A 25,672-nucleotide genomic window follows, 5' to 3' on the forward strand; every position below is an offset into this window, starting at 1 on the left:
TCATAGCATTTTGTTGCATCTTTTTGAGAACTTTTGGCCGACTTCATTTAGTAAGACTGGTTCTATTTTAGTGATTTCTTGACAGAACAGCAGTGGCGTAGCTAAACTGGTTCCCTTGGGGGGAGGGTTGAGCAAGGCTATTCCAGCGGATCTGCAAAACACAATCTTTGAAACATTTTATCAATGATCAACATCCATTTTTATATTGAATCAAATCCCCCCCCCCCCATTGAAGTGTGGAAACTGCAAAAACAAATGAGAATTTTAGGAGGGGGCAAAATACTTTTTCATTTGACCCTACACCAAAGCAGTCAATTGACATGTTTGAAACATTCGAGAAATCTTCCTCTCTCCACTGCCATTCCTTTCATGAAGTCGTTGTCAAAATTGCATGACACAAGGACACACACAACACAAGAGAAAGTGTATTGCAAAACCAATGCAGTTTTATTTTTTTTGTCCTTTTCAGGTCTATTTCTTCCTTTGTTTTCTTGAAAGACATCTGAAACATTTGCCTTGCTGCTATCGCCTCTAAAAGACCTCAGATAACCAAAGTGCTAGAATTATTATTACATTTCCATGGCTTCACTCTGTTAGTAAAGAATTGTACATAAAAAAAAAATGCGCCCGGGTGAAAACACATATGAAACAAAATCGATAGTTCAACCACATCAAAGGATCGAGCCCCTGATCGATTTTGAGAGGAGAAAGGGGATGTGTACCACCCCCGCACCCACCAGAAAAAGAAAGTCACATCATTTTAATGTCCACAGCGTTGGCATCAGCATGCTGATACTGAACACACTTGATCTATGGGTCCGCCTAATGAAAACCAACACGCAAGTGATGAAAATGATTCAAATGGACACTGCATATACAGGCTCCCCTGCCTAAATACCACACGGCATCAAGAGTCAAACGCAATTTATTCGATGCTTAAACGACTTCTGTTGACCATCCAGTGTTTTTATTTTTAAGATGCAATTAAGAGCTACAGTCAAAATAATCTCTTAGAGTGGATCTTAAATGAAGTAGTGACATCCATCCATCATCTGAGCTTCTTATCCTCACAAGGGTCATGTCACCCAAAATGATGAATAATGGAAAAATAAATGCCCTTTTTTTTGTCATTTGATACCACACAGCATTTGTGAGACAACACGGTCCAAACAGTGTACGGAGACTCTTACACCTTATAGCCAATAACACACGATATACGGTTACAGTGTTGCACAGTGAGCCAGCCTACTAGCGCTTACATTCGCCATTATTTCGCTCTCAAGCTGCCCCTCCAGTTTTACGCACGCACACACGCGCACACACATATATTCCTCCCCATCCACCCAATAAAAAAAAAAAAAGCAAAATGCCTCAATGCTATCCTTGTCCATTTTTAAAATATAAAACCAGTGACAAAACATTAGGGATATACGTGTATACACACACACACGGATAAAAGGGCCTTTTTCTTAATACAGTGCTTTTGCAAACTTGTAAAAATTGTACTTAAAATAATATGAACAGCATGCTTGAAAATACTCTTGAAAGGCTGGGGATCAGATCCCACTTTGGGAATGACCCAACGCTGATTTGCTAGAAATGTCCTCAAGTTAAAATCAAACCAGTCCGTGTACAAACGTTATACCTGCTCTAGTAGATCTTTTTTTTTCTTTTTTTAAAATTTTTATTGTATTTTTTAATTATTTTTTTACAAGAACCTGTGTTACACGCACAACTTTGAAAAGTGGAATTGCTTCAGTGGATTACTAAAGCACTTGAAAAGATCCCACACCCCAATGTGACGAAATTCCACCCTACCAGTAGCATATTAAGAATTGTACACATTCTGACTCTATATACAGAAAAAAAGTTTGTTTTAGTTTAAAAAAAAAAGGAAGAAAAAAAGTCCCCAAACATTTTACATCCTGACAACAGCGGGTTCAAGAAGAAAAACGATAAGGCCAGTGTTGAACGTGTTGAAGTTGGCTGACATGTTCCATTAGATCGCAGTCGAGTTGTATTGTGTCTTCGTCATATTCGTCTCGTAGCCGATTGTGCCGTCTTTGGTCAACGGTTGCACCTACATTGAATGTGAGCGAAGGAGGCCCCCCACCCCCCAAGAGGTCTTCCCCCGAAAGCCCTAACAGAATCCTCGAGGGTGGGTCCCGCGGACCGAGCGTTCACCCTCTCAGGCCCTTTGATTGACGGGGAGTTGGAGGAGTTTGTTCATGCTCATGCGTGGTCGGGTCAAGAGGGGCGTTGGACTCCTCTCATGCCCTGTTCGGTGGATGCTGATGCTGGCTGGACTCTTGGACTCAAGTCCTCAAGCTGGAAAATCTCAGCCCTCAAGTAACCCCTGTTCCCAGGAACGTGGAATATGATCCTGTATGGCTGTGGGACAAAAAAAACAGGACACTCAAATCAGTCTCTTTAAAGATGGACTATTATTAGCTTTAATATCATAATCGCCTGAACCTTCATCAAAGGGCACAGACATTTTTGACATTCTACCACCGTCTGCCAAGCAAGCCAAGGATTTAAATGCTTTTTTTTTTTTGTAAATAGTTGCCAGCAGGATGAGAAATGAGGCTAAAATAGTTGACAACACTGAGGAGGCCTTGCGTCATCACAATGCCCTTGCTCCTTCCCCAGTCATCACGATGATGAAAGCTCATTCTCTGAATAAGCTCTGCACGATTATGAGCAAAATAATACTCACGATTATTTTTGAACAATATTTTAATCATAATTTCTTATGACAATTAGTCATCATGTTGGCAAAAACATCTGTATTAGTATTACACCACTTTTTGACAAACTATGGAGACAGTTTACAGTGTGACATAAAACTTTAAAATTAATAGATTATCACGTTAGAATAAATGATTTCCACCCTTAATGTGTTCCGCTTCTCCTCACGAGGGTCGCAGGCGTGCTAGAGCTTATCCCACTGTCTTCAGTTCAGGGGTACACCCTCGACTGATTACCAGCCAATTGCAGGGCAAACAAAGACAAACAACCATCTGCGCTCACAATCACACCAAGGGGCAATTTAGAGTGTTCAATCAAACTACCATGCATGTTTTTGGAACGTGGGAGGAAACCGGAGTACCCGCAGGAAATCCACGCAGGCACAGGGAAGAACATGCAAACTCCACACAGGAAGGCTGGAGCTGGGATCGAACCCACGACCTCCGCATTGGCATTGTGCGCTAACCAGTTGGGCCTAAGTGATATATAAAGCAAAATAAAATTTACCTGAGAATTGCAACTGAAAAAATATCTGCTGTTATCTTGTTTAACAATATTTTCCCTGAAGCTGAAACAAGACCAGACACTGACTTTAGGCTTTTGCTACAGTTTCGCCCCCTGGTGGTTGGCTGACTACTTGTTGAGAAAGTGCTAAATAAGCAGCAGAAATCACAGACAATCAGGTTCATTTAATCATGGCAGTCAAAATCATGAACACAATTAAAATTGGTGCCCAGCCCTACTCTGGATGATACAAAATGTGATGTGATTGTGTATTTTTACCAACTATATTCAGAGACCTTTTAATAAGACATGTGAAAACGGTCTAAAATGGTGAACATTTAGTATGAAAGTATTCTGAATATCTACTTCAAACGTCACAACTCTAGGGGGAGCCTTGAGTATCACATTTTCAGTCACAAATAATTTTTTTTGACATCATCATGGTAGCACCTGATGTTCAGTGGGTGTGCTGCGTGACTTGACAACACTGCCAATAAATGCTCAGAAGGAGCTGCGCCTCGATGGAGTGGAGCATACGGCCAAACAGCAGTGGGGCTGAACCGTGAGGCTGCGGGGATAACAAGTCTCTTTTTGGAAGTGACGGACTGCTCTGAGTCAGGGATTTGGTAGACAAAAAAGACAGAGGCGCAGGTGGCACCGTTAAATATTGCTCATCAGCGTTTCGTCACCCATGTCTGGTGTCACCCGGGGGAAAAAAAAAACACTAACCCCCATCCAACACAAAAAAAGTTGCCATAGAATGAGCAGACTCAGACACCACTAAGCCTTTTGCACAGACAAGAGAAAATATGTGGGCTGGGATGTTTTTCCATTTTGGAGGGGGAAAAATGCTTACGCTGTATTCCCTCAAATATTTGCCTCCACTCTAATAAACGCAGTGTCATAGTTACTCACACTTTGTGTCAACTATTTGAACAAAACACCTCACTTCAAATAAATTAACCATGGCTCAAATAAACAATCAAAATAATTTTTGTCATTGTGTCAAATGAAATTTTATCTATGGTGGGTACTAGCTCGATAGGTACTCGATATTGGTGAGTTCTGAACGAGTGAATACTCAAACTGGTATTGGTCTAAATAATTTGGGATTGAACATCAAACAGAAATTAACCATGATTTAGAGAATCAAAGGGTGAGTCAGTCACTTGAGCAAATGCCTCAACTCAAATAACTTAACCATGATTAAAATTAATAATAAATTAACTTAAACAATCATCTGGCATGTCATCAAGTAATTGTGGCTCAAACAATAGCAGCGTGTCATCCATTTGAACAAATGTTGACTTGAGACCTGAAACCACCACAAGTAACATCTTGGCGTTGTTTTGGGACTGAGTAAACACGGCCAGGACTGGCAAAAAGTGACAGACATGGAGCAACTGTACCTGGTAGAGAGAAAAAAACATCCATCCCTATGAGTGAAACTTTTTATCTCCGGGTCTCCTCTCGTCCATTCGCCTGCTATTCCTCGACGGTCCGTCTTTCTGCAAAATCCAAAAATAGCCCAAAATAAAGTTGAGTCAAGGGAAGTTTTTCATCTTTAAACCACATCACAATCAACACCAAACCACTGTAATCCGAAACCTGCAAATGTTACACACGCCTGGATGAAGTATGTTGAGATATGGAGAGAGAAGACGAAAATGTATTTAGTATTTTTAAAATAGTCACGGCACCCCGTTAGTCACATTGTCTGTAAATGCAATCAAGGTGGTTGCACCACTGAAATCACTCTGTCCCAACTTTAGGTGGGCCTGAAATCGGAAATGGGATTCAAAACAAGAGCTGAATTGAAATGAATTAAATTTAGATTTATTGTGGTTTTAGTTTTTTTTCGTAGGTTTGGCAATCTCGACATGTGCCTTGTCACTGGCTGATGACGAGTCCAGGGTGTACTCCATCTCTGCCCAATGTCACCTGAGAGAGGCTCCAGCTACCCACAATGCTGATTCAAATAAGCGTTATAGAAAATGGACATTGTGGTTTTCATTCAGTGGTGCACAACCTTACTGCATCATTTGAAGTATCTAATCTTTGAGCCAAAATATCCGCATGCCACCAAGACTTTGCACCCAAGACGGCTATCTCTGCCAACCTCGGGCCCGTCCTCCTGCAGGATGGGACTTTTCTGAAAGTCCCTGTGGCACCTGTTGCTGTCTGTTGAGGAGCTAGAAAGTCGGCGGACGACCTTCCTGATGACCTACGCGGCGTGTCAACCAAGAGAAATGAGGACGGATGGTTTCACAAACCGCCTCGCTCCATGTAAATGAATTGATCGTGAACGTGAAATGATATATTACTTTTCTACTGATGAGGTTACCGTCTTGGTCCAAGTAGTGTTCCTCTGTGACAGACTCGCCGGATATGTTTTTTGCTTCCTCGCCCTGCGAATATTTTGTCATTAGCGCCATCAAATTGGACACAGTTCACACCGAAATACAACCAACAAGCTATCACCACACCAAAAGGAGAGCGACAGTACTCCAACAGCGTGACAAATTCAAAATTCTCTCTGAAAAGTTTTGACAGCAAACTCACAGCAATCCGCACATGCCAGGCACACGTGACCCCGAGAGTAGGGGTCCTCAATCCTGCTCCCTGGGTCCACTGTCCTGCCTGTTTTCCATCTCTCCCTGCTGCAACACAAACTAATTCAAAGGATCTGACAATGAAAAGGTTCTGCAGAAACTGGATAACAATCCTGATCCTTTGAATCAGGAAAGCGATGCAAAACAGGCAGGACAGCGGACCTCGAGGAACCGGATTCAAGACTTCTGCCCTCGGGGCTTCTTCACACTATCATCTTTGTACATTTAAGCCATGTTATGAAAAGTATTAGCTCACCAGCCCTCATTCAAATTATTATTTTGACCGAATCAGATCAGTTGTGAAATGTCAACACTATCATGTGCTGTTGAAGCAACAGTGCGAATGCTGGACACTCTCACAGCTCCCACACAAAGAGAGACACCAGGACAGGCTCAGGAATGCAAAAAAGACACTTTTCTACACTATTCAGTGCACCCACAACCAAAGAAGCAGCAAGTCAAAGCACACCAAGGGGAAAAAAAACCCACTCCAGAATCAAGCTAACCCGAGCCGCTTTCCCAGGCTCGCACGGTACCTTTAAAATGAGACGGCGTCTGAAGATTCTCGTGGTAACGGTCTGTTCTTCCTCTGAACCGGAATCTAAACTAACCCGCTGCTAGAGAAGGAATAATTCCAATATCATGACACAAACTTAAAAGAGAAGCTAGGAAGAGAGAAAGGAGTGCATGTGTTGGTGCGACATTGACAATTTGGCTCCATCTGCAGCTCTGCTCAAAAACCTGTTTAATAATTTTGAGCACAATGATACAATCGATTTTTGATCTTTAACACAACCGAAGGCAAAGATGGATTTACACTGCCTGGTTCAAGTGTCACAATCCCGATTAGTGTCTTGGCATAGAGAAAAAAATATGCAATCGCATATTTTTAGATCGGAATCAGGACTATTTCAAATGTGGATAAAAATATAATGTTAGATATGTTCCAATGTAAGTTCAGTGTAAACAAATACACATGTTGTATATATAGCCTAGATGCATAAATAACTGCAGACAGCCATTTCGGTGTCACTTGAAATGTACTTGACTTTTGGATACAGGCATTAAATTCGGGACACTTGAGACCGACAGTGTAAATTCAAGCCAAAATTCACATCCAAGAAACTGCTCTTCAAATAGTTTTTTCAGAACTACCTGGACTTTCTTCTCGGACACCAGCGTTCCCTCTTCCTTTCTGCCATTCATTGACTCAGATGAGCCGCCCTGAGGTGAGTTTTTTGAGTTGTCGTTTTGTCGGGACCTCCCTGATTCGCCTCTGGACGAGGAAGTGACAGAATCGGCCGAGTTCTCATGGCTGCGGAGAGACGCAGAATTAGCACTGATGTTTTGGAGCGTTTGAAAAATGACAAGGGCTGGATAATTCGCACCTTTCCCGCCGGTCCAGCAGATCTGAGCTGTGGCCTGGTGTTGGTGGCTCTACGTTGACGCTGGATGAGTCACTCTGCCAACCTGAAAGCGAGCACAAGTCTTTTTCTGGCTGTTCAACGCGATTGAGTGTCTTCAGATCTCTTGCCGCCTCAGTAGTCATCTCCTGGTTTTCCTCCTTCTCCTCTGAGCCTTCTTCAGTCTTCACCTCTGCCTTCTCTTGGTTCTCTTTATTTCCTCCTCCATCCTCCTCCTCATTTCCATACTCAGTGGGTTGATGTTCCCAAAGGGCCTTAGCCCATTCCTGAACGGTTAAGTCAATGGGCTGACAATTGCTTCTGCCTTCACATCGCAGTACTTTCGCTGCAATTTCAGCTCTCCCCCCTCGGAGGACCGTTTCTTCACTTTTCCCTTCTCCTTGTTCTACCCTGGGTGTTTCATCAAAACCCTTTGTGCCAGTCTTGGCCTCTAGTTCAAACCCAGCACCAACTACATTAATCTGCACTTCTGCCTCTCCTTTTTGTTGTGTGAAAATGTTTTCCACCTCCGACTGACACCTATCTTTTGTCACTATCTGACATTTTCTCTCCACGTTTTTAATCAAGTCCTCCTCTACCCACCTTTCCACAAATACGTTTCCCTGTACTGCAACCGTCTCATCAACTGTCCCCTTTTCTTTTGAAACTTCCTTTTCTTGTCCTTTATTATAAAAGTTCACTTGTACCATATCTCCATCTCCCATTTGTGCTCTGTCGGGTGGAGAAGGGGTTACCGATGATGCAGAGGAGACTGAAGAGGATGACGTGGAGTAGGCCATGCTGATGTCTAACTCACACATTGGCGGGACAGCGTGTGACTTGGGCTTGCGGCTCGGCTCCATTTCTCGATAAGATCTGTCCTCCTCCTCGCTCAAAAGCAGCTGGTCGTTCAGGGCGATGTGGGGCTTTTGCACCTTGGACGGAACAGGATTCGGGAGGTCGAAAGTAAAAAGGGACAGGTCAAGCTGAGAGGGTCTAAGGGGACTCTTGGGTGGGCTTCCAGGCTTGATCTCTGGGCTCCAGGGTTGGGGCTTTGGTTGGGAGTCAGCCGACTGAGGGGAGTCGGGTTGTGGGTAATGGTGATGCTGGTGGTGGACAGGGGACGGGTTGGGTGTGATGGGAAGTTCGGGCACCAGGAAATGTGGGTCAGAGAGCAGTGTAGCGGGAGAATGCAACTCGGCTAGAATGCTCTGATAATCTGTGGGTGACATGATGATAAATGTACACCAAAGCATGCTAAGAACTGAAAACACAGCATCACACACATATACATCCCACGGCAAGGACAATGGTACTGAGACTTAAGTGGGAAGTAGGTTGCGTCGCAGCAGACATACGCAATACCTACTGAATCTTATCCCACAAGGAGCTTTTAAAGGAGCAATATGGAAGATGCGACATGCTCACATGGGATGGTTGAAAGATGAGAGGTGGAATATAGGGCGATGGGACTCAAACCTTTTGGTTCCAGGGGCCCCTTATAGTTGGGACTTTTTCCAAGAACCCCTTCATAAAACTAACACCAATTAAAAATAAATAGTGCATGTAAATGCCACAGCAATAAAAAAAAAAGCAGACTACACAGCACACTATGAGAATAAATTGTTTCATCAGAACAAAGTCTTAATGTTATGAGCATTTAGTTGGATTAATGCTATGTTAATGTCAAAACAGATCATGGACCTCTGAGGGTACAGGTACCTCAGTTTGAGAACAACTAATATGTAGCTACAGGAATATTTCCAATGAGGTAGGGTCAATGCGGGTGCGAGGGGAAGGTGGACAAGCGCAAGGGCAATGGCAAGGAGACAGGGAGCGGAGAGGTGGGGACAGCGGAGTAGGGCTTGCGCAGCGTGACACACAAGGGGACACAGCGGGCAAGGAGAGAGGGGAGACAGGGCGAGAAGAAGCGGTCAAATCACTAGGCGAACGGGTAACAGAGGGTGAAGAAATGGGTGTGGTAGAATGTTCCAGGAGGTTGTGGATAACAGGACAGGGTGCAAGGGTGAGGACGGCGGGTGAGGTTGTAGGTCCGGAGAGGGTAGTTGCATCACATGTGAGTTCAGAAGTGCTTTGGGATAATTCCACAACAGCTGGGTCTGTATGAGCGGGTGAGGTTGGGGAAGGGGATGGTACAAATAAAGGTGCCGGTGAAGTGATGAGTGGGATCGGGGACGATGGATGTGGTGAGAAAGGAAATGTAGGGGACTGGCGTGAGTCAGCAGGGGGGCATTGAGGGTTGAGGCATTTAACAGGCGGGGGAATAAAGTTGAAGTGTTTTTCCAGTCGCGAAGGGGGCGCCAAGTCTTTGAGCGAAATGGAGAACTCGTAACTAGGAGAGCGGCGTGGGGTCGAGGCTCTAGGTGTGAGGGGAGGGGATGGGATGCATCGGTTTGTATGCAGGATGAAGGCAGGACTGCTTGGAATCAATGGAATAATCACACACACTATGGGGCAGGCATGGATTGACACAGAAAAATAAAACAGGAGAGAATGGAAAATGAATGTCAGAAACAATAAAACAGGAAAATGAATAAATAGTGTGACTTGGGCAGAGGGATGGCTGTCAGCAATATGTGACTCTTAAACAGTTAAGAGCTGTTATGTGCCGTTATCAGCAGTGGGTGCTGCTGATGGGGAGGTGATGAGAGGAAGGAGGAACAGGTAGAGAAGAAGCGGTACTCTCATCTATCCAAGGAAGGCTCAGAGGAACTGGAGGAGCACGAGGAGAACTTAACGGTATACCACTGTTAAATAGACGACACTAGCATAATTCACACTTAACTAGGATAAGGTGAAAAAATATTATTGTACTTTGAATCTTAACACATGCACTCGTATAAATATTGGTCATTTGTGACAACTGGCACAATGTAGCCGTGCATTCAATCTTGATTTAGCCAAGTGTTAACATTTTTGGGGAGAACAGTAAGAGCCAGTTGTCCAAATACAATTAGAAACAGCCACGAAAAAAACATCTCTATAAAAGGACAGAATTAGGCTTTGGGACTAGACATGATCGAAGCCATGTGGTGCATGCAAAAGCAAAAATAATATGGTAGCAGGAAGAGGTAATAGGTCAGCTAATCAGAGCTAAACTTTACCATCAGCCTGATCCCGGAAAACCGCATGATCATCGGCAAAACATCTCGTGCCGGAAATGTTACCATAGTCAAAAATTGGGCCCTCCAGTAAAGTCACAATATCCATCCGATTGACTTTGGTCAGCACTGCAGTCAAGGCATCCGCTGTGAAAAATCATAGGACGTTAAAAAAATGTCAACCTGATGCCAACCAAATGTAACCACGTAGAACGTTGTGTAAAGTCTGTTGAAACATTGAGCTAACGCAGATGGACGATATGACGTCACATATAAAAACTCTTACTTGTGGCATTTTTCCCTTCGCGACTGACCCACTTCTTTAATAGCATGAAACTCTGTGCTGTCAGCGAGTTGGGGTTCTCCAATCTAATGTGGTTGATCTCATCTACCGTGAAGTTCATCTCCCGAGCCAGCTCTATGACGGGACACACAAAGTAAGCCTCGAAGGACCAGTCCATAAGCGTGGTCGTGCACACAAAATGGCCACAATATTTGATGGCAAACACGCCGCCATTTCCTTACCTGTCCAGCTGAGTCCCAGGTGATCTGCCACAATGGCCATACGCAAATCTGTCCGTTCACAAGGACTTTGAGGACCTGGAGAGACAGAGGACAATCACTAGTTAATATTTTGCATATTTCTGTCCTCATATATTAAGAAAAAAATTAAAACATATCAATTTCCTTTTCTGGCCACTTTTCCAGTTTACAATTCAAGATAAGTGGATTAACTGCAATTATTCTTCACGACAATTCAGTGGTTATACAAAATATGTTGAATTGATCTTTTGCATGATGGCAAGAAAAGGTATTTCACACTACATGTGGTGGTCTACAGCTCTTTGTGCTATGTAACCTTTTAGCAGGCTTTGTAACCTTTTAGCAGGCATTATGTGTCATGAGAACCACACAAAACAAAGCATACCACAACTCTTAAGAAGCAGACTCAGAGTTCTAAAAATCTAAGGTGGATAGTTCTAGGTTAGAATCTAAATGGTCAACATGCGCTACTTGGTGTTCTTTGCAAAAAAACTACTGTGACAGTTGAGTGTATGAAAAGTTCTGACGAGACTACAACCATAACTATGACAATTTTGCCCTGAACAGAGACAAACAAACCAGGCGTTGCCAAAAAGGTTGTGCCAGTGTAGCAGTCACTACAACTGGCTTGCTACTCTACTGCACAGGGCACACAAGGTTGAAGAAAAGGGGGGTACAGAGGGAAAGGAATATTGAGACGATACAGGACACAGTACATCAATGATGATGGGTCAATGACAGCTATTGATCTAAGGGAATACATATATATATATATTTATATATATAAACACGCCACAGGCATTCCAGTCAATCAATTCAATGACCACAACATGTCATGCAACTATAAGTGAAATAGGTCAATATATAAATGTATTTGATAGTGTGAAAGTTTTACAAACTAGGCTTGATCTCTGCGATGGGAGGTGTTCGAGACCCTGTGAGTCCCTGACTGCCCTCCTTCCCACCAGTCCGCCTACTCCTCCTGCTCCTCTGACTGCCAGAGGCCCTGTCCGTCGTCGCCACCTTTGCCCCTACGGACGGGGCCCCGGCCTCAGCCCTCGAACCTCTACCAGACCTGGACGAGTGGGAGGGCTGGGAAGGTTGGGAAGGCTGCGAGGTGTCTGACAAGGAGGTGCTCCGGGAGGTGCTGTCTTCCTCCGACTGCTCTGTCTGCTTCTTTTTCTCCTCGTCTGACAGGCGGTCCACCAACTTTATCGTCTCTCCACTAATATCTTTAAAGTATTCAATGGTGCGTTTACAAACCTCGCTAGGGTTCTCCCGTCTCTCCTGCCTAGATGTTCCCTCACCTGACGCCTTGCTGACCTGATGTCTGTCCTTCTGCGGTAACCTCGAGGGCAACTTTATGGCTGCTCTTTCACTAGCTAATGGCCTTGTTGGCCGTGAGGTAACCCTAGCTGAATGTGGTGAGGTAGCTGCAGTTGTGGAGCTACCCTTCTTAATATCCTTGACTGGTATTCTAGACCTTGGTTCTACTTTGGCAATAGCTGGCTCTCCTCTTTTCCTGGTCTCAATTTTCACTACTTGTTTGGGCTTCTGTTTGCCTATCGCTGTTCCCTGGGTGTGAATCGACCGCCCTGACGCTTTTACTGGTAGTCTGGACCTGGGGAGCTTCACTTCACTGTCTTTAACTGGCACACTTTGCTGCTGCACCTGGCTGCTATGACCTATTTCTCCTTTCTCTTCTAAATGTCTACAACACAATGTTTCTATCCTGCTGGCTTTCTGAAGTGTGGGTTCAGAGGAGGACTGTAGATTGAACACCACACTGCCACACTGAATGTAGTTGGCCTGAATACTGGAGGATTCGAGGTTATTATTGTTGTTGCAGTTTTCAGAGGGGTAATCTCTTCTCTCAGACTTGCGTTCTAAGTCTTTGCTAGACTGGCCTTCTGTACTCTGACCCTCTATACTGATGTATTCGGGCACCATCTGGCCCTCTGATATCTCGGCTTTAAAATCAGCGAGATCACCTGAGTCTTTTTTCACAGTTATAGAGGCAGCTATGCCCATCTTAATAGGGGTGCGTAATTTGGGATCAACCTTGGAGGCTGTGATTGTGCATGAGGAGGCGGTCTCAGCTATGGCTTCACCGGTGGGTAGTTCAGTACCAGCATAGCCAGTGTCATTGCCAGGGTGCAAAGGGCTGCATTTCACTGCTGCTGCTGGTGTTGTGCTGCTGCCTGTGGTTGTATCTACAACTTTCACCTTGCCCTCGACTGGGGCCCTCTCCCCAGTTTTTGATGGAGAGGAAATTACACCCAGGATCTTGCCCCCTCTCCCCCTTTCCCCTGTTAGAGGGTCAGAGGAATGCTCACCAATCTGAAAAAACTGAAGCCTCTCTTCAACAAAGTCCCGCTTGCTCATGTCAATAGCACCACTGCGGGTCATCTCAAACATCTTCCCTTCGTGGAAAGGGAAGGGGTTAGGCTCACTAGTTGGTGTACTCTCATCAGTCGGTGTTCGAGCAGGGGTTGTGTCGGGTGTGGTAGCCTGTGATTTGTCCTCCACAGATAAACCAAAGGGCTTTGGATCTTCGTCTTTGGTTTTGGAGTCATACACTCCATCATGATCACTCCCTTTGGTGGACCAGGGGTCAAAGTCGAGGCCTTTCGTGGCTACTGTTTTAAAGGTTGAGTTTAGCTCCTCTTCAAGTTGGTAGCAAAAGTAGTGGTCTGTCAAGCTCTGCCTTTCTGGATGTCTTCCTTCAAGGGTGTAATCAATTTCTTCCCCACTGCTTCTTGTCGAGGACTGATTGGTTTTCCCATCATCACACTTCTCTTCCTCAATAACTTCAAGCTTAGACTGACCAAAGGAGCGATCAGCTGTTTTTCCATCATTGGATAGACTGGATGTTTTTGGGTCCTCACTCAGTCCATCGTCCTCATCCTGAAAATCATAACCATCTAATGAGTCAACCTCAGTGGCATCTGTGTCATGGGAAAATTCTGCAGTGGTTGCTATGGAGCAGTCAGTGATTGATTGGTCATTCCCATTTTGTTCCAAGTCAGCTTCCTCTCCCTTTACACCACCATTGACCCCAGCCTCCTTATTTCCATTCTTCTCTGATTTTCTGTGTTTTGAGCGCTTCTCCCCTTCTTCTTTCATTTTGAAGGTGTACTTTTTGACAGGGATTGGATGGAAAACAGATTCATCATCACTTGAGTCACTGTTATCAGCTCCAGGAGGAATGGGAGATGGAGGCTGGACTCTGATGATTGGCTCGGCTATGAAGTGCTTGTCATGCTCCTCCTGGAGGTTTACTTCCATCATTTCTGTCTCTGTCTCAGAGGATGCACAAGACTTTCTTTTCTCAGGATCTGACTGCTCTGTGTCCAAAGGTGGCGGTGGTGGAAACTCTATGTAAGGAACTCTCTTCTCACGTTTTGTCTTCTGTTTTTCTGCTTCCTGTTTCTTGCTGTGATGCTCTGAAGCTGCTTGCTTAGATTTGTCCCTTGTTGGCTCCTTGTAGATGAAGGTCTTACCGTCTTCCTCTTCTGACTCCTCTGGGATTGGACTTGGCATGCCAGTCATGGAGCTAATCACAGAGTCGGGTATTCTTGAGGTTTGGCTAACGTCCTCTGGGCTTGGCATTTCAGGAGTAACAGGACTCTTCCCAGAGCTGTCTATGAATGTCACTTGCTCTAGAGTGTCATCTTCTGGACTACCTTGAGGAGATGGAGACTCCTTTTGTTTGACAGTGAAAAATGTTCCCCTGGTCTCATGTACTGTCCTACTCTCATGGCTTACTATTGTTTTGTAAGTTCCAAGCTGCCCGGTAGCTGTTTCTTTCTCATACTGTTTGCCTACTTGAATGCTGACGTACACAGGTAAGGGTTTGATATCTTTGAAACCTTCTGTGATAAGTGCAGGAGTTCCATGATCCAAATACTCTATTTGGTCACTGTCAACACCATTACAAGTGATATTTGACTGGCTACAGTCTGAGTCTGTGGATTTCCCTGAGGATCCACAAGTAGATTTGTTAGATTCAAAGCTACTGTGTATCGGGCTTCGAACGAGGACGGGCGTGCGAGAGCCTTCCGTCCCATGTATTTCAACAGAGGAATCTAATTTTAAAGATGGGGATCTGCGATTTTCTGAAAAATTAGATGATTTTCTTACAGGAATTTGAGATTCCGAGTTTTTTTTTAGACCGTCATTACTATTTGGACTCTCTCGTACAACAAATTCAGTGTAAATAATTTTCTTGGTAGTTTCCTGTCTTGGTGAATCACTATTATTGTCATCTTTTAGAGCATCATGGACTAATGCTTGAGATAATTTGGGGGATTGAGGTTTATAGGTACCATACCCTTGGTTCTCCCATGTTTTAAACTTCTTATCATCCTGATTTTTCTCACCGGACTGATGCATGGATGAAAACTTGGACTCACTTTCTTGACCTCTTCTCTGACTTAATGGACTGTCTGGTGTTTTTGGAACATTAGAACCACCAAATACCTGATAGACAGGGAGTTTACTTTCATGCAACTTCCTTATGGGAGGATTGGAATTTTGGGCACCCTGAGTGCTCCTATCTTGTCTTTGAGCCTCTTGTTCAAATTTAAGCCTCACCGCGCTTACTTTGGAAGAAGACATCTGAAAAGGTTTTGGGCCTTCAATTTTTCCATCTCCATGTTTTCTAGAGTCTGAATCATTATGCTGCAGCAGTATTCGCCTCTCTGGACTACTAGGTAAACTGGCACATTTCCGATCATTAGAACTGAACTTGTCTCGAAGTCTTTCTCTGCTCCACTCTTCCCCACCAGCACCATTTCTATAAAGTGATCGTTCTGGACTGCTTTGTGTGGAACTAGGTCCAGATCGCGATTCCCTAAAGTCTGGTCTGCGAGATTTTCTTTCTGGAGAGGAGAGTTCATCATTGAGTTGCTCTGTTTTATCCCTAAAGAACTGAGATACCTCACATAGTTTTTCCTCTGCCTCTTTTACGGTTCTATCAACTCTTTCCTCATAGATCATTTGCTCTCTTTCTTTTCTCTCTGTGTTGTCTGATGAAACACGCATCCAAACTGATTGCTTTGGACTAGCAGGCTCAGAAGAATGCTGCAAAAGTGTCGTTGTGTCATAGTTATCATCAGCATTGCCCATTCTCCCTGACGTATCAAACACATTTCGGGACGACCGAAAGATATATTCTGTTCTTGGCCCTACTGACCTACTCTCCCTACTTCTGTCTGGAGAGTGGAAGCGAGATTTTTCCCTAACATGTTCCTCAGTATCAGAATGGGATTGGTCAAAATTCTCTGACAATAACATTTTCTCAGCAAAATTATAAGATTCTCCCCTTAACTCTGATGATTCATCCTCATGGTACTCCACAGATTGTTGACTAAGCAATTTCAAGGTCTTATAAGACTCATCTGCTATTAACTGGGCTGAACTAGGGCGACTATCCTCATGTGCCATGGTGGTGTTAAATTTGGAGGCGTCAAAATATATGGGAAGTTCATCAGTTTCCCTGTCCTCTTGTCTGTTTCCTGGGTAGTAATACATTTCATTGTCTGAATGGTTTTTAGTCTCCCTTATGATGACCTCTGTTGGTTCTGTTTTATTGCCCTTTTCAATATGCACTTCAATTATTCTTTCAACCTTAGGTTTGACGTCTTCAGAGACTCTCTGGGGTATATCCTCAGATTTGTGCTCAAAAAGTCCAGCAAGCTCCCTAGATGGGTCTTTTCCGGATTGAAAGGCCTTCATTATGTCATGAACAGACATAGTTTCCTCACACCTCTCTGACACAGCTTCATTGCCAGATGGTTTGTGGTAAACCATCCTGGTGGTAGTAGTGATGTGAGTTTCCTCCTTCAAGCGTATGCCTTTACCCATCGGATCCTCATCAGGGGCAATTTTAACTGAATATCCCTTATTCAGCTCAGGGGTGGAGCGAGCTTGATTGGCATGTCCTTTAGACTCAGTATCAATATAGCTGATGGGATTTCCCTCCACCATTGCAGGTTGTTTGTTATCCTCAGAGGGCTCATAGCTCCTGATGACGTGAACTACTTCAGTCCTAGTCTCTGTGATCACTGGGGGAACGGGGACATCCTGAAAAGGGGTCTTTGGGCCCATGCCTTCAGCACTCTGGGGGGCAGAGGGGGTTCTTTCACTTCTGGTCTCAAAGCCACTGTCTGAGAGGGGACTCTTGTCCTGTTCATGATATATATCATCAGGGGATTCCAGCACAGTGTCTGCTCCAAAAAGAGCATCAGCCACTTTACCTGGCTCTCTGTCTGAAGGTGATGATCGCATGCTCGTTGGCGGCATCTTGAGTTTTTGCTCTTGAACTGCCATGGTGGGTTTCAGAACACGTTTTTGTTTTTCCCTAACATCCGCTTCTCTCTTGCTCTCATCTCTTGCATGCTTTGTGTCATGCATTTTGGAAAAAGAATTGCTACCAACATCGTTAGCTAAATAGTCAACAACTTTAGAAAGATTGAAATCTCTATCTTGAATTGTTTTTGGTTTTGCTTGAGGAACCACTGTCTCATATCTTGGGGGATAGCTCCAGTTGCTGGGTGGTTGTTCAACGGGTACTTTTGAGAAGCGTATGTCATCCAAGGTGCCCCTTGCCATTGGCTCTCTGGCCGCATCTTTAGTCAGGATTTCACTCACTTTTACCAGATCTTGTTTTACTTTCTCCACAATCCGGTATGGCTCTTCGTCTTCTACCTTCACTGTAGAACCAGACTGAAATCCTTTACTTGTATTCAAATTTGGATCAGTCTGCAAAATGGCTGACATTCGTATTAAGTCCTCTTTCATATCAGCGACATCTTTCAGAATTTCTTGGCTGGATGACAACGGTGATGTCGTGTTTGACTTTAAACCGGATGAGAGAAGTGGAGGTTTGCTAGGGGAAAGATTTCTGGCAAAGGTCGACTGCAATTGAGGATTCATCTCAGGGGGCGCAGTCTTACGTGGAGACAGAAGAGCAGCAGTTGACCTGGAGACCTCGGGTAACTTTTTAAACTGGGGCTCTGGGACTACATTGATAACAGAATAGACGGGGACCGTCACTGTGCTGGATGTTCCAGCAGTGGTGGCATTAGGAGGAGATCTTAGTGAGTTGTAAAGGGAACTAGATGCTGAGGACCTAATGGACTGATATGATGAGGATGCAGAGGAGGACAATGACTTTAAGGTGCCATAGCCAGCCGAGCAAGAATTGAATGTTTTTTCAACCTCATCAAATGCTGCATTGACGCTTGTCGTCGCAGCATTGGTGGTTGCTTGTATTCTTTCTTGGAGACTGCTGGCAAGGAGAGAGGTTGGGGAGGAGGAGCGGTACTGTGCTGGTGACACTGTTCCATTGATCAGCGCTGCAGCACTTTGTGGGGTATTGGATTTGAGTGGTGATGACAGTGAGGAGAAGAGGTTCCTTGCAGGGCCTGACACATCTGAGGAAAAGGAACGGACAGAGGAGAGCCCAGGGACAGTTTTGATGGGGGAGGAAGATGATACTGTACCAGCGGAAGCACCAACAACGCTCTTATATGACAGAGGGGAACTGAACATAGTAAGGGAGGATTTGGGAGATGTTGGAGGCGTCATGGCTATCGATGTCCTCTCAAGAAGAGGACTTCCACCGGTAGAAGCAGTTATAGAGGAAGTCCTGGCTGACAATGCCGCAAGTCCTTTCATAGACGCACTGTCTGAAGCACTTTTTGCAGGTGATGCCAAGGGACTGTGGGCAACCTGGCCTGAGTACTGAGTATGTTGGACTACAGTTTTGATGGGAGAGGAGATGGTTCTGTACGATCGGATGGGAGAGACCATGTCACTAACTGACTTAACAGAAGAGGCAGGTGATCCGGGAATGTTTGTCTTAACGGGGGAGGCAGAGTTGATGGACCAGACAGACTTTAGTGGAGAGGCAGAAGGTGTGTTGGACGATGAGCTGGAGAGGGAGCCAAACCCAGACTTGGCTTGGCCAGGGACGGCGACAGGAACAGGCGGCCACGCCTGATAAGATCTCGTTGAAAAGACAGGTTTGTGAGGGTAGCCAGAAGGCTGTGTTCTTTGCGGACTTCGATCGGATGTTTCTTCAACAGTAATTCAAACAAAAAGAAAAAAAAGGAGGCAACAGAAAATATAAGGTAAAATAATTGAAAAAGAAAACATAAAAGAAAGAGAAATTCAGTCAGAAACAGCATCACTTACAAGCAGCAAGACAAAAATGTGCATTTGTAGATTACAGAAGGTCCCTTTTACAGACTCAGGATGACATGAGAAGTAAATGTATCAAAACAAAGATACATGACAAAATACAGTGCGTGTGTGGGGGGTGAGGGAACAAAAATGCATGACATGTGGTTGAAGTAACAAAACTAACAACCGAAAAGTACAATTCCATTGCCTTTTGATGTGCTTAATGTGCTTGTTTGACTTGTTGAGACTAGAGTATATTTTACTGTCCATGTTTCCTTGACATGCATTTTCTTACATTTGGTTCTTTTTCAATGCCAGAGATGACCCCACAAGTTAAGAGCATTTGGAAACGCTTAAATATCACATTATTTATGTATTTGGCCACAACTTAGGATAAAGAATGAGGTTGCACTTTACAAAAAATAAAAAATAAAATATATATGTAAATCTGAAGTTAAATGAGCACCAAGATTTAGGTAATGTGCATTTCTTGTGTTATTTTGTCACACCGACTGAATGACTTTTAAAATCTTGAAATTACCTCCAAAATATATAAGATGGACCAGGCATAAACAATAAAAACGAGAACCTATGAGATTTACAATTAAATGTGCACCTTAATGACATCAAGATTAAGCTGCAAAGTGCAACCTGTCAGCACAAAATTATTCTCAGCCACATCGTCACAAAGCCAATAAGAGAACAACGACTGCCGAATGCACAAGAACAAAATGAAATCAAAAGATTCATACAATGCAAATAATAATTAAAAAACAAAAAAAAAACAAAAAAAAAAAAACATTTGATCCAAAGAAATCAATGAATGACATGTATGATGCTAACTTGCTGATATTTTCAAAAGTGTAACACAAAATTTGAAACAGTGGCACATAATGCGGAAGGCTTAGCCAAGCTTGACACACAATAAAACCATGCAGGACGGATGACAATGTTTGTTGGGCTGGGAGAAGAAATGATTCATGAGAACTTGCGATTCAAAACTCCCTCTGGATGACGTAAGCAACATCAATACTACATAAAGGGACCTTCACACAGTTCAACTGATTGTGTTATTTTTGTAGAAAATCTCTATTGATTTTTTTTTCATGCAGGTTATAAAAGAAAAGGGGAACTCACTCGCCGCAGGGTCAGTCAAATAGCTGTAGCGCTTACGCAACGCAAAGGAGGCAAAGGTATGGCGTCGTTCTGGCCTTTCATTCTGAAACAAAAACAAAAGGTGCTTAAACATTAAAATATGGTCTGGTAGTTATATTGACCTAAAAAAAAATGTTACGCTGGTAATCTAGTAGGAAAGTGCGCTGTTTCGGGTGAGTCACCGTTGCCGCAGCCACAGACGAGAACTTCTTTGTCCTTTTTCGCTTTAACATCAAGTGCTCACTATAGTATTATCAAATCGAAATTGAAATGCCATTAATCGGTTTCCCATAAACCAACACATGATTTTAATAAATAAACATATTATTATAATGCATAATAGAACTGCATTGTGAAATACAAATACCGCATTAAAATGTAATAAAATGAAATGTAAACAAATTAACTGGATGTATTCGTCTATTAAAGCCAAAATTCTCACACGCAGTTTGACTGCTGAAAGTGCACCGGCAACTTCTTTTCACTTCACCCGAGCTGCGGCGAACCTGAAGCTCGCTTGTGAGTCAGTCAAGGTGACACAGTTTTTTATTTTTTTTTAACTTATTTTACTATGGGTGCCATATTAAATTCCTTCACTGCTACTCGCGTTTTAAGAACGAGAAAATATTTCTAGAAATGTGGCATGCATCTGCAACAGGTACGCTTATCCGTCATTATCGGTGAAAGGACTCTACTTTACAAATATTATTTAACTATGGGACCAGAAATATCATCACTTGTGCGTCTATAGACAAAGGGGGACAAGTTGGGAGAGGTGTGAAGCATTCCGCATCACTTTTAGATGAAGGCGCTAAATAAAAATAATTGGATTGAAACAAATACCATTTACATTCATGCATGCACAAAGCATTTTACTCAGTAACAAGCCAGCAGGGGGACCCAAAAAAAAAAAAAAAAAACAGAAGCAGCTGTTTGTGTGATGATGAAGAGACTATTTACCTCATCGTCAGGATCAGACTCCATATCCTGTGGGATTCCCAAGATGCATTGCAGCAAGTGCGGGGAGAGAGATGACACAATGGAGAGCGGGGACATTGTCGTGAGATGGGGTAGTGAAAAATGGAGCAGCAAAACCCAAAAAAATGAGAAAACATCAGGGGAAAAAAACTAGTAGCACAATAATAATAATAATAACAACAAGAGCAAAATATAGCAAGCAAAAGCACCATTTTCTTGCAACAAATGCATGTCGGCCGCTCTTAAATTGGAGCCAGGCAGCAGCGGAGCAAAGCAGAAGTAAAAAAACATGTATAGATAGATACATTGTGGGGTCTTATGACTGACTTCATATGTGTGATAGAAAACATACAAATAGCCAATCATCTCCTAAACCAAATGTGTGTCTCTGCCTCATTATTAAAACACTATGTAGGTGATATGACATGAGGCAAAAAGGACGCGGCACTCTTGAGAACTCGCCGCCTACCTTCTTGTGTGTCGGCAGTGTGATATTCAGATTGCATATGGCGGTCTGTGGAAGACCTTTGGAGGTTTTTGGTTCCTTCAGGAATGACAAGCGACCACAGGGCTCTTGGCCCATATCTCTGATCTGTCAAAAAGAGTCAAGAAAATGCATCGGTGAGGAAAGGAAAAAACTAAATCACAGCAGACGATTCTGTTCCCGCCATTAACTCATTCACTACCAGCCGAGTAAAAAAAAAAAAAAAAAAAAAGGGATCATTGATGTCTTTAGCCGTCAATGGTAGTAATATATTGAGACGCACATGTATTATAGGATTCTTAAAACAAATGTTTAGATGGAAAAGGTCAATCGACATATGAAAAAATAAAATCCGGTACCTTCACGTTGAAAGGAAGTCTGTTTTCCTTGAAGGAGTAGAAATTAAATACAAGCTGCTGCCCACTTTTGGTCAGCGGGGACAAGTTGCCATAGCAGTCCACATGGATGGGCTTGCCCTCCAGAACCTGAACCAGGCCGTTGACAAAATATCGACAATGAGGATTAAAGTGTAGAGGCACCTCTTAATCAATGAAACAATGAACGGTTTTCCACTCAAGTTGGGCAAATCCATTTTAGTCACGTCAAACAAAAGCCCACCTCGATGTCTTTACTTCGGGCCACCTCCTCAAAGTTCTCCTGCTGCTCGAGAGTTTTGTCCACTTTGTCGTCCGTCATGCAGAAGCAGCGGAGGCGCGCCTCTACTGGGTCGTTCATTTTGGCGAACACCACAAACTTGGCCAGGTACGGCACGCAGATCAGCTCCCGGTATAACTGAGACGCCAGGCCCACCGTCTCAGGAATCTGGTGACAGTCTGCGAGCCAGAACCTGCCCGGGACCGCACGGGAGGAGAGAGATTTTCTTAAGGAATATCGAGGAGTGTGAAATGAATGGGACACCTGAGAGGCTCCTGATTTTCAGTCATATACACACACTTGAAAAAAATTGTCTTCAAACTATTAGGGGCATTGTTCTCCTAAGATTTGTGACATTGCAAGTAAATTTTTCATTTACTTGTGCCTGTGCAATGAGTACATTTGCACATAAATAGGTGAGTTTGCCAAAAACCTGCCAATATGTGATTTGTGGATATGCAGACACTCGCTCTAAGATATATTCAAATGAATGGATGAATGGTGCCGTACCTGGCCGACACATTTGTGGTAAAGGAGACGCAATCGGTCACAAAAGAAAGCGGCGTGGTCCCCGTGATGTCTTCCCATTGGGCGGGGGACGTTCCTCCTGTGCGAAGCAAAGGACAAAACATGATGTTCCCATTAGGTTTTGGGCAGCGTGATTATTTCAAGGTGCCCCTGCCTGTGATGCTGCAGAGTAAACGCAGGCAAGGTGCCGCGTCACCCCGGTGGCCAGTGGGGTGGCCTTCCGCCTGGCGGGGTGGTACAGGGATGGTCATGGTGATTGGCTTGTGGAATTTCCTCCTCCTGGGCTCCACGGTGACGATGGGGCTGAAGGTGGCTCGGTTCCCCAGGACCGCCCGCACCATGTCATCGGGAACAGGCTGAGCCTGAAAGCGGGGGGAAAATTGTCATACACAGCGACACCTTCACTTGTGAGTAGGGCCCCAACCGACCCGATCGGCTGATTAAAATTAAAAAAAAATAAAATTTGTTTTAAATAATTTAGGGCCTCTATGCTCATAAAGATAAAGTCCTTTTGTATAGTAGGGAGAAAAAGATTGGCAAAAAAAAAGGCCTGATTTATGTTCGTGCGAGAGATTGTCCTTATCTTTGTCCAATTTTAGTAATGTTTTAGTTTTTATAAGAACTGCAAGCCCAGCACCATGGGCCTTGCGCCCTAATGTGTGAGTTGATTTGAACCTGCAAGCCGACGCGAATCTTCTTGGTCAGCGCCCCCTGTGGGAAGGAGGCCTGGACCATGGGCACAGTGCTACTGGACAGGACGCCCCCATCCGGACCCATGTGGTTGGACTCCTGCTTGATCCTCGACACCACGGCAAAATACTGGGGGAAGTCTCTGCTCACGATACGGCAAATGCGCTTCTTCTCCAACTCGGCGGGGCTGTCCAACTCTGAAACATGACCATCAGGAGTGGCGATGAGGGAAAAACAACTACAAGGGGTGCTCGGGTTACAGCAGTCTAACGTATAACATTTGGAGTTCACATTATGTGGCTCAAGAAGATTTATCACAGACACAGGACATGACAGATGACGGACCGGCAAAATAGTCCCGGTTGAAGCACAACTAAGACATGTCTGCCATCTTGTGGTTATTGGAGATATTGCAACTTAAAAATACAGTCATTCGCCGCATTTTTGCAGTTTGGCACCCGCAGGTTTGCATCCATGAAAATATATATATATTTTATTTTGGAAAACATGTGGAATGTTTATCAGAAAAAAAAAAAATCCCCCAAAGTTTTTTTCCCCGTTTGGGCCATCAGTGGCCCTTGATAATAAAAAACAGTCAGCACAGCAGGAACTAAGCTTGCCCTTTTGTGCTGCATGACCACCTATTATTTTGCCGCTGCGCAAACTTGCACTCCGTTCATAACCTTGAAACATCGTACAGTATGTTCGGAGCCATATATACTGCAGACTCCCTTAAGAATTTTCATCCATATGCATATGAGAACGTATGAGAAAATATTCCGGCTGTAGTTCTCATTCTCAGAAATGTCTCTGTTTATTCACAGAGTGACTGGATCACTTTATTTCTGCACATTGTGAACGGTCATTCTGTATTAAACGGCCGCTCTTTTACCTTCATCCATCCCGGTCAGCAGATCCGTGAGTTCCGCCGGCGTGGACTCGAACTGGTGCTCCCGCCATGTGTCGCCGTTGTCGCTCCTCAGCACGATTAGCTCCCTCTCTTTCCCTCGCATGGAGCCGAAATGAGGGATCTCCACGATCACGGGACTGAAATAGCACGCGATCGACGGGGTGAGTCAGTAGAGCTCAGACTCAAGGCCTCAACACAACAATCTGACGACTGCCATTCGAAGGAAAGTCGGTACACGCCTTCTGTTTGGTGTAGTGCGCCATGTCGTAAGGTCGCAGCTGTTGTTGGGATGTCTGAGGGGCGTGTTTGGCCAATTCAACATGTAAAATCGGGTCGGGCTGTCGGGACAACTGATTACTGTGATTGGCTGTCAGCTATCGAATCAGGGCACTGGACAAGTATGGGAAGTGACAAAAGCATAAAAACTGAAAATTTAAACCATTTCTCAAGAGCAAAACACACTATGCTCATTTTTACATCTCTATGGACAATAACGGCTCTCTGGACAGAAGTGCGCAACCATGAGGTAATCACTCTTATTGACGAAAGACCGCCGTTATTGGACAGCACCGTCAAAGGCGCCGCACCCACTGATGACGCATGGTGAACTGGCGAAACCTACCCAAGAAACTGCGCACCAGCCGGGCCGACCTCTACGAGTCTGCTGACCAGGCCTTCCCCTTCTACCATGGGGGGCGGGTAGGCGAGTTTATGTCTCTTGGCCAGGCGACAGGTGATACGCGTGGGCGCCGTGCACTTCCTGGGCGGGATGATGATGCGCATGCCATTATGTCGGCTGCCCCTCATGGATCCGCCGCGAGCGTCCACCATGAAGCTGACCAGGAACCTGAGTGAGAACAGAGAAGATCTGTGAGAGGGTGAGGACGAAGACGCCGAGGCCAAGATGGACAAAAGCCACGGACAAAAAGTGAGCAGGACGTTCCCCATGCTGTGATCACCGGACACCCAAACACGGAACGGAAACGAGAGAAGTAAAAATAAAAGAACGCGCCAGAGAGACGACAAAGAAAGATGCTTTGAGTTCCGAGAGCTGGCGCACAAGAAATGCCTCAAATTGAGGGCGAACTAAACTGCAATGGCGTTTAGTTCGGTTTAGAGGCAAAAAGTGAGATTGATGCCAGCGTTTC

The 25,672-nt window shown here is 44.3% G+C and overlaps 1 protein-coding gene across 14 annotated transcripts in view; it reads right to left on the reverse strand.

Moving 5' to 3' along the window:
- Positions 1-424: 424 nt before the first annotated feature.
- Positions 425-25,672, reverse strand: part of LOC148330203 (ankyrin-3-like) — a 103,742-nt gene continuing 78,494 nt past the window's right edge. For 7 of the 14 annotated variants that reach the window (XM_088304798.1, XM_088304801.1, XM_088304797.1 and 4 more), the window contains 21 exons: positions 25,147-25,371; positions 24,507-24,661; positions 23,600-23,811; positions 23,079-23,286; positions 22,907-23,003; positions 22,361-22,589; positions 22,102-22,227; positions 21,728-21,850; positions 21,241-21,267; positions 20,263-20,344; positions 11,835-19,019; positions 10,918-10,992; positions 10,679-10,810; positions 10,396-10,539; positions 7,256-8,489; positions 7,023-7,182; positions 6,404-6,484; positions 5,580-5,663; positions 5,375-5,479; positions 4,665-4,763; positions 425-2,391 (listed from right to left, as the gene is read on the reverse strand). In XM_088304798.1, coding sequence (XP_088160924.1) covers positions 4,692-4,763; positions 5,375-5,479; positions 5,580-5,663; positions 6,404-6,484; positions 7,023-7,182; positions 7,256-8,489; positions 10,396-10,539; positions 10,679-10,810; positions 10,918-10,992; positions 11,835-19,019; positions 20,263-20,344; positions 21,241-21,267; positions 21,728-21,850; positions 22,102-22,227; positions 22,361-22,589; positions 22,907-23,003; positions 23,079-23,286; positions 23,600-23,811; positions 24,507-24,661; positions 25,147-25,371 — 10,756 coding nt within the window. In that variant the 3' untranslated portion in view covers positions 425-2,391; positions 4,665-4,691. Of the gene's footprint in view, positions 2,392-4,664; positions 4,764-5,374; positions 5,480-5,579; positions 5,664-6,403; positions 6,485-7,022; positions 7,183-7,255; positions 9,739-10,395; positions 10,540-10,678; positions 10,811-10,917; positions 10,993-11,834; positions 19,020-20,262; positions 20,345-21,240; positions 21,268-21,727; positions 21,851-22,101; positions 22,228-22,360; positions 22,590-22,906; positions 23,004-23,078; positions 23,287-23,599; positions 23,812-24,506; positions 24,662-25,146; positions 25,372-25,672 lie in introns of those variants that run through there. The other 7 variants (XM_088304808.1, XM_088304803.1, XM_088304807.1 and 4 more) reach the window with 2 other exon arrangements.

The sequence above is a fragment of the Idiotropiscis lumnitzeri genome, chromosome 9 (genome assembly GCF_059441095.1).
Source record: "Idiotropiscis lumnitzeri isolate Australia: NSW breed Sydney's pygmy pipehorse chromosome 9, RoL_Ilum_1.0, whole genome shotgun sequence".
Taxonomy (NCBI): domain Eukaryota; kingdom Metazoa; phylum Chordata; class Actinopteri; order Syngnathiformes; family Syngnathidae; genus Idiotropiscis; species Idiotropiscis lumnitzeri.